The sequence below is a fragment of the Centroberyx affinis genome, unplaced genomic scaffold, assembly GCF_046629955.1.
Source record: "Centroberyx affinis isolate AG114_WGS23_722 - 3 ecotype Tasmania unplaced genomic scaffold, CSIRO-AGI_Caff_v1 ptg003533l_1, whole genome shotgun sequence".
NCBI lineage: Eukaryota > Metazoa > Chordata > Actinopteri > Beryciformes > Berycidae > Centroberyx > Centroberyx affinis.
In genome coordinates, this window is record NW_027281476.1 from 300,035 (window position 1) to 309,224 (window position 9,190).

General features: G+C 43.2%; 1 protein-coding gene across 1 annotated transcript; it reads right to left on the minus strand.

Moving 5' to 3' along the window:
* Positions 1-345: 345 nt before the first annotated feature.
* On the minus strand, positions 346-2,717 carry fmc1 (formation of mitochondrial complex V assembly factor 1 homolog). The gene is made up of 2 exons (XM_071539958.1): positions 2,550-2,717; positions 346-1,050 (listed from the first exon to the last, which is right to left on the minus strand). The coding sequence occupies exons 1-2, from the start codon at positions 2,676-2,678 to the stop codon at positions 847-849; spliced, it is 333 nt and encodes a 110-aa protein (XP_071396059.1). The 5' UTR covers positions 2,679-2,717; the 3' UTR covers positions 346-846.
* Between the last annotated feature and the right edge of the window lie 6,473 nt (positions 2,718-9,190).

The window sequence follows — 9,190 nt, forward strand, 5'->3', positions numbered from 1 at the left end:
ATAAGTTGACTTACTACATTACTGTTTTATGTGCTATTTCTCCAAGACACTTTCCCTGTTGACAGCATTCAACCTCTGGCTAAAAGGCACAAGCCGCGAGGCAAGCTTTTTTGTTCTAAAGGTCAAAAAGCCACTCAATGAGCTCACATGGACACTAAATCTTTTAAATACCCGCACAAACTGCTTGATCCTTTCCATGACATCATCTGTCTGGCAACCTCAGAAACATGCCTGGTTGGATTTAATTATCCATTTCGCTGATGCATGAGCAGGATGTTTGGTAATGTTCAATTAGAACATCATTCTCAGAAGAGAAGAAACATGACAGAAATCCTAACAGTGATTCATACTTTAATGGGACAAACGAGTCAGAATGAAAATGTATTTACAATCCTTTTCAATCGTTGCTGCATTATAGCAGTTGGGGGGGCGGCGGCGGCAACCACACAGACAAAAGCAAGTGCGGATAGCCAGTACGACATGGTACATTTACAGCTTTAATCATAACTTATATTTTCACAGTTGTTGACACACTCTTACGGTCAGACCAGATCTTCCACATATCTTTTCCATGAATAATGGTAGAAGAATAAAACATTAGAAATGGCTCGACTTCTCTCAAAGCAGTCCATGATGAACCTCCAGTCTTCCACCGCCAGACGCAAGTCAAATATTTATCCTTTCAACCCCTTCTAGTGTTTATTTCAGATGAGGCTTAGGTGTTGCAGTTTTGGGACAAACCCACTGGTGCCACTGCATCAGGCCAGATGAACCAATCACAGTCATTCCTAAATCTGCACCCCACCGTTTTCCTCCCACTCTCCTCCTCCGCCCTCCTTCTGGTCCTCACTTCTCCCAGCCTTTGCCTCCCGGCTGAGTGGGCAGCCTGAGCCCCACTAAGCCGGCCACCTCTTCCGGGGCGCGCTCTCCCTTGCCGTGGTAGAGGTTGTGCAGGGCCAGGTGGTTCCTGGTGGAAGCCAGCAGACACAGGTAAGTGTGTGAGGCATGGAGCGCCTCCTGCTGGGCACGGCAGTACCTCTCCCCTGTCACCTGAGGGAGGGATGAGAGAGGAGAACAGAAGAATAATGAACCAGATGATAACATAATCAGATGACACTGACGATTGCAACCATTTTGTCATGTTTTTTTTAATATCTTAAATATTTCATTACACCGGAGTCATGACTGTGATCTTTTTTATTCTTCAATTAATCAGCAGAGAGAGTGATGAGTTTAGGATAATTTTATGCAGAAACTCCTCAAGGTCTAGCTGGTGGAGGACAGTGGAAGACAGTGATGAGTCCAGTGGTGCAGATGTAATAATCACACAACACATAAATAAATGCACATATATCACATGCTTTTCCACACTAAAGATGCTTTTTTCTCCATCAGCCATAGAGGCTACATGGACACTAAGCATTTGGTTCAGCCCCTATAGATTTTGACATATATAATGCCGCTGGGTCTTTTCTACGCTGGGAGAAACACAGACTGGTAAGCGAGAGTTCCTCCTAGCTATTTTGCTTCAGTGGCTGCACATGCGTTCAATCGCCCTGGTGAAGCATGTTCTCTGAAGCATAAAGAGTAAAGGCTGCAGCCTACATGTTTAAAACCCCAGGCCTTAATTTCAACAGACAGCCCTACCACTTTGTTTGGGTAAGCGAGCAACAGACAGATAAATAAATAAACAGACAGAGAGAAAGACAGACACACAAATAAACAGACAGGACCATAAGTAAACAGACATATATATAATACTATAATACAATACCCAGAGGTTAAAGGAAAATTAGTCAAACACATTAATTAGTATGGATATAGTTAGCACAATCCAAGGAATCGATAGATAGGCAATACATCTATATCTATCCATCTATCTCTATAAGTGTATATATCCATCTATATATATATATATATATAAAGATTTTTAGAGCTTCCTTGGTACAATCAACCCGAGATTCGTTGTAACATGATATAGAATTTATATCAACTCAGGGAAGCATTAGTGACAGCTGATGCTATCAATTAATTGGATTAGGGTCACCAATTGTTAACGTTGAAGCCAATCAACTGGGAATTTCACACAATTAAACTAGAAACAATAGGCTTAGCGTTGCGCATCATGTTGTATTCCGTTGTGTCTATGTTCGACAAAAGTGCATTATCAGGTTGAGTGGGCAGCTTTAATCTGCGACTCAACACTGTTAAATCAGCTAACTAGCTGCTTGCTAACGCTAGCTAAGCGTTAGCAGCACCATGCCTGTTATCACGGTCACCTTGCGTTGTACTGTCTTGAAACTATTACTAAGCTTACGTTACCTGCAACAGTTGATAAAAACAACATAATGTAACGTTGGCTCAACTTCCCACAAGCTTCATGAATGGCTTTAGTGAGGAACAACTGCTTTTATAAGCAAGTGAAATCAGTCAACATTTGCCTGGTTAGCTAAAGTTCTCATGCAGACTGCTACTACGTTAGTACTTCTGGGGGTTAGCTAGCTGCCACAGGCTAGGTCCAGAAGACACGCAGCCGGTTAGCAACTCACCTCATTTTTACGAAACTGATCCATAACATAGTTGTACGCCAATGATTTATTGTAACTTGGTCCTTGGATCGCACGCAATTCTTTCAATATTCCTCGGCAGACGCGGAGGGGCGATGACAGCGCCGCCATCTTTGAATGTTGTTGTGATTGCTGGCGCAGGCCAAAAGAGCTAGACACGCTCAATCCAACCTCGGATAATCGATCAAGTCATTCAATGACCACGAGGCGGCGACGTGACACTCACAACCATCTTGTCAGATATGTTGTCATCTCAAAATTGGTAACGCTGGCCATGCGGACCTAGCTTTCTCCCCATTGAAATTCTCGTACAGCAGTTTAGTGTAATGGAGATTTAAAATGTACAGAGAATCAATCAATGCATGTATCCGTAAATGAATGTGTTCATCATGCATAGCTACTGTACCACTCTCCTCACTGTCTACTTAACTTTGGACGAATCACTTGTGTTTTACTTAAAGAGATATTGTTTGATTTCTATTTTTAATCTTTTTTTAATCTACTTTTTTCATTTAGCTTCTGTTAACATGGTGGAACGTGACCCTCTACAGGTGAGATATATAGATACACCATAAGCATATGTCACTAGTTCATATAGGGAAGAGAGACCGTGCTTGCACTGACTTTGATGGGTGGGAAGTTACATTTTGTTTATGTCTGTACACCATCCAGGATTCATCCAACTTATCTCACCTTTCTCATCAGGTTCATACAGTGAGGTTCTGCATCATGCTGTCTCTGGAGGTGGGGGCGCCTGGGAGCCCAAGCTTAGAAAACAGGTAACAGGTGCTTTCCCTTCTCTCTATAATACTGTCAAAGTGTTCCAACCCACAGCTGCTCAGTGGCCATTAGGAGAGGGTAGTGGTTGTACTGGCAGCTCCCAGGTGTGAAGTTGTGTAAAAGGAGTAATGTGTAGCAGGACTGTGCTGGAAAAGAGCATGTGTGCTCAGCAACTTCCCTGGATAAATAAAGGCTAAAAAATGTTTACTGTAGACATTTGTCAGCCATATTGTCTGCTATTTTTTCTTCATTCATTGTTTAATTTCCTATGTGTTTGTCTGAAAATTAAAGGCCAGAGCACAGACTCTTGATTTGCCTGTATTAGTGGGTCCATCTGAAATAATCCTAGATGAGGGGAAAGATGTAATACCTGTGGGAGTCCTTGGCCACAGTGGGGCCTCATTCATTTGGATTCCATCCTCAGCTTCATTGTAAGGTAATTTCTCAATGGGCTTATGCATTATTCATGAATTCAGCAGCACTTGTCCAAAATTGTGCACCACTCAGTCTTACAGTACATAGCCTACCTGTCATTGCAAACAAAATTGAGTTTGAGTTTGATTGTGAGTTAAACAATTACCGCCTGATAAACGGGCCAGCAGAGGAGACAGCAGGGACTGTGGAGACTCCTAATCTTATTCCCTCTGTCAGCATCTCTCTCTCTCTCTCTCTCTCTCTTCTCTCTTTCCCTCTCTCTCTCTACTTAAAATAACTACGCTTTAACGTAGATGGAACATACATACACACCAGTACATACATGCATACATGGATGGACACGCAAATTGACTAATGGAATTCATAACAAAACAGCATGGTGTACCTCAGATTTCTAAATAACTACCCTAATGTAAATGTCTTTGTTTCTATGTCAATACAGTGAAATTGAATCATATGCATTTCCATAAATATTGGTTCACATCATTCCTGAAAGCAGAAACCGGGTCAACTGGATAGAAGCTTCTGTGGTTTTAGTATTTAAACCGATCCACAATGTACCTTTTGAAAGTGCTTTTGATGACTTATCTCTGCCTGCTATTAGCTTTGACTTGGCCACTTGGGAGCGGTGTTGTGTCACCATAGCAACGCTGAGTTTGGCTCAGGACAAAAACGCAGGAGGAGAGGATCAGTCCGTCTTCACCATTGAAATTCCTTTAATGCTTTGCCTGATTCCTTCACAAAATGGAGAGGGTAGAGTAAAAAAAAAAATAAAGCGGAGGAATGATCACAACATTTTATCACATACAGATAAAAAAAAAATACTGCTTTCAAATCAAACCAAAGCTCAAGTTATTCCATTTTACCAGTAAAAGAGAATATTTAATAAATCTCATAGGTATTGTAAATAGATTAAAGTAATACCATGCAGGGACTAACATTTTGCAGTGCCTTAAATATGTGAGCTGTGAATTCCTGATTGATAATTCAAAGTCTTTGTGTTTTGATTCACTTTCATACCTTCCTTATTGAAGGCAGTAATAAGTCAATCAACTGGCTTATTTATTACATTATTTTCCCAGTGTTTCCAGTGATCTGAACTGGGCCTAATAGTTATATATTGATGATTGACTCTAGGGGGAGCCAGTCTCTTATCAGTTTCACACACCGGTTTGGTTCCTCGACATTTGTTGGAGAGGCACCCCCCCCCTCTCTCCTCCTCCTCCTCCCTCTCTCTCTCTCTCTCTCTCTCTCTCTCTCTCACTCTCTCAATGAATACTAATGCAGTGAGTGGGCCCACCTCCCTTCCTCCCATCTTTTTCTCAGGGATGGGCGGGAGAGGGGAGGTAGAGAGAGAGAGAGAGAGAGAGAGAGAGAGAGAGAGAGAGCAATTCCAGCTCAGTATCCTTTCTCATGAGGCAGGCAGTGCTTGTCTAGCAGCAGCCCCATGCCTTTTTTTTTTCTCCACTGAGCAATATTGATGATACTGTGCACTGCTGCAACAATGTCTAACCTGTGCGAGTGGCATGTGAGAGCAGACCTGAGTTGAGAGAGAGAGAGAGAGAGAGAGAGAGAGGGAGGAAAGGACATCTGGCTCCTGCTTTTTTTTTGTCATCTGGATGGGAAGTCTTTTTTGGGAGGAGGAAAAGAAGAAAGCAGCAGGCAGCCGGGGAGGGGGAACAACTGGCAATTGCCAATCCCCCCTTCCACACATAGACTGGAGACAACGGAGGCCACTGGAGTATTTGCTTTTTTCTTTCGTTTTTTGTTCTTTTTCTTCCTCATCGCGCTGCTCGGAGGCGCCCTGTCCTTTCATTTGCTCGCTCTCTCGGTCCTCTGCCTCCTCATCTATTTCTCCATCTACCTGGTCTACAATTTCTTCTATTTATGAGCCAGACAAGCAAGGAGAGAGAGGCAGAGAGAGAGACAGAGAGAGAGAAAGAGAGAGAGAGGGAACGAGAGAGGAGGGGGATTTTTTGTTCCTTTTTTTTCGTTTTCTCTTTTACCCTTTTTATTTGTCTCATTCCCCTCATCCATTCTCCCTTCCCTCTCCATTGCTCTCACTTCCAGCCCTTTCCGTCCCTGTGCAGCCCACGCTCCCTCCTCCCTTTATTCGCCGCCTCCCCCCCTCCTCCTCCACCTCCACCTCCTCCTCCTCCTCCTCCCCCCCCCACCGCCACTCCACTCACTGTCCACCCTTAACTTTGGCTACTTTTTGAATCCACCAGTGTTTTGATTACCTTACTTTTTTTTTTTTTTTTTTTTTTTTTTTTAATTCTTATTTTTTTTAAAAACCCGAATAGACAAATTAGAATCGGCTTGTTCCTATTTTTCCATTTATGCCTTTTTCATTTTTGTACCTTTTCCTATTTTCCCCCTTCTCTTTTCTCCTCCTACCATCCTATGCATCTTTTTGGGGCGATTCTTAATGCTAACCATAGGTAGGTCGACTTAGTGTTTAGTGTCTGTCTCAAAGTCTTTGTTCCTTTTTCTCTGTGTACGCGTGTGTTCCGTGTGGGTGTGTGTTGCACATTCATCGAGCACACCTTGACACACATACACACACACATCTACACACACACACACACACACACACACACACACACACACACTAGCCTACAGTCTAGCTTGGTACAGGCATGGCTCCCCTCCCATCATGCTCTCTCTCAGCTGATTCTCGCCTTATGCCATGTCATCCTCACGTCACTCCCCCCTCACACACACTTCGGTCTGTGTTTTGTTGTGTCGCGTCCCGTCCGCCGCCAAGACCGCGGCGGCCCATCGAGCGAAGTCTTCTTCATGGATCCGCATTCTGACTGTCTGCCATTCCCCCATGTTGTTGCACAACAGTCTGTTCTCCTTATCCTGCCATTAAAACGTCTGAAACCTCCCCTCCCGTCCCTCCCCTCCCTCTCGTCTCATGTTCTTTCATTTACTTCCATGCACAGCAAGAGGCACACAGACATGCATAGAGGTGTGCCTAGCTTTCCTTTGTTCCGTGCATATCAGGTGGAGGTAAAACCGAGCGAGGCCTGATTTCTGAGCTAAACCACAATCTGATTTCTCAGCCGGCACTCGTCCATTCCACTGTCACCTGTGTCTGTACACTTCTCTCCCTCCCTCTGTTCCTCTGCCCTCTTTCTCTCGCTCTCTCCCTCTCTCTCTCTCCCCCCCCTTCTCTCTCTATCCTTCTGCTCTTACTCTCATTCCCTCAGACATACACACACAAGCACTCAAACAGAATGGACTAAAAAAAAACCCAAAAATCTGGCTTTACCTTCCAAAGGATTTTTTTTCCCCACTTTTTGTTTTTTTTTCTCCTCCACCATAATTTTCACTCGCTCCGTCGCTCCGCTCGGAGCTTTAATCTCTTTAATGATCTCGTACCTCATCTTTTTTTCCACCACCTCCACCCCCCTCACCCTTCACAATTGATCCACTTATTGATTTGTTCGTTGTTCCATTTTGTTTTTCATTTGCCATTTGGAAATTTCACGTCCCGCTACTCACTCCTCACTGACCTGCTTGCATTAGAGTGGAGCTGCTGTTCGTTTTAAGACCTTCCATGTTGGTGGAATCATTTTGCGTTTCATCCAATGGACTGCTGTCATTTACTGAATTACCTGGGGAAGATTATTCATGAATAATCTTTGGCATTTTAGAGAAATGGAAGATGAGGGGTTGCGAAGAATTAAGCTGATTGCAAACTAACAGGAGAAGTTGGTGTGTGTGTGTGTGTGTGTGTGTGTGTGTGGGCAACAGAGAGGCACAGCACTAGACAGATGCATAGCAAAGTGAAGCAAACCACACAACTCATTTCCTTGTCCATCTCATTTTTTTTTATATTTTCCCTTTTTTTCTTGAAGGAGATTTAATGCCTCTCCTCTGCATTACATGAAGATAATGGGAAGTGGGATTTTTGAGCAATCGTCACCATGGTAAAGGCGCTCTGGATATAGCTGTTTTCCTGTGGAATTACCCTTTAAATCCTGGATTGGATTCCAAATGAACAAAAAAAAAATTCAATTAACAATTATCAAAAACTGTGCTAAAATTCAGGACTCTTTTTTGATCTTTTTCTAACGGACTAAAGCTGATTTTAATATTTCTTTTTCAACTATTGAATCTTAATGGGATTTTACTGAAGGATTAAAGACTCAAGCAACATCTTTGTCTGTTAGTTGATGTAATAGTCGCGATTCTTACAATTTCTCCAGCCAACAAAATCAATTAGATTTAGTATTTCTCAGTATTGAGGGTTAAATAGGTGAGTACAGTGCTTTGGCTGCACACATGCTATCTCTGTTGCTTGTTTGGTTGTTAATGATATATGTGTATGTCATATATGTACATTCATCTAAATAGTTTTTATCTGTCTGTATGTGTGTGTGTGTATGTGTCTGTGTGTACGGGTGTGCATTCACACCATGTATGTGTGTGTTCAGTAAGAGAGGAAGAATTTGAATGGATATTGGCGGATTATCAGAGATCAGTAATTTCCCTCGCACTTCACCTCCATTTATCCTTTTGTATTTTTTTCCCCATGAGCCTTTAATTCTGTTCGCCGTTGGTTTTACTCCCATACATTGAGTCATGCTGCTTGAATCTGTGATAAAAACCTCATTCGCACGCTCACATCTAATGATAAAAATATACTTCACATGTTCAAAATTAATCTCCATACTTCCATCGACCTTCCATCTCCGGTGTTGGACTTGCCGCTCTCCACTCCTGCCTCTCATACCTCCTATCTGCTCACTGTTGTTCTAGACGCTTCTTTTAAAGCACGGAAGTGTGTGTGTGTGTGTGTTCCCTTGAGAGGAATGCATACATAGATCAATTAAGTAATCTATATATAGAGAGAGAGACTACAATGCCCTTTATTTTTATCCGTTGTTATTCCAAGTAACACAATGGTGTGTTGCAACGCACGCCGCTTCACAGTGAGTGGATGACAGTATAGAGCCTGTGTCTCATCCCGCTCTCCTGGTGGAGTGTGTTGGGATGAAATCCTTGAGTGTGTCTGCAGCAAGATCACTCACACTTTCTCTCTCGCTCTCTCTCTCTCTCTCTCTCTCTCTCTCTCTCTCTCTCTCTCTCACAGACACTCTTGTCCATCCATCCATCCATCACAGGTGCTGTGGCGATTGACCCCTTTTCTCTGATTAACTTTTCTATCATTTGGCTGACAGCGGTTTGGATTTATACGGTGTGTGTGTGTGTGTGTGTGTGTGCGCGGTCAAGGTTACAGCTCCATACGGGCGAAACCCACCTGGGACTCGCTCCCCTAACCCTGGGCCATTACCCATTCTGCTGTGTGTTCTTGCCACACATGTGACCCCTGCAGCCTACCTACAGATGGGCACTTAAGCCCAGGTAGTCTGTCAAAGCTGTCAGAACTGCCACGT

Bases quoted from the DNA above. Each gene is read 5' to 3' on its own strand.
- fmc1 (XM_071539958.1), bottom strand. From the start codon at position 2,678: ATGGCGGCGCTGTCATCGCCCCTCCGCGTCTGCCGAGGAATATTGAAA. The intron at 1,051-2,549 runs GTGAGTTGCTAA...TCCCTCCCTCAG, and splicing joins ATCAGTTTCGTAAAAATGAG to GTGACAGGGGAGAGGTACTG.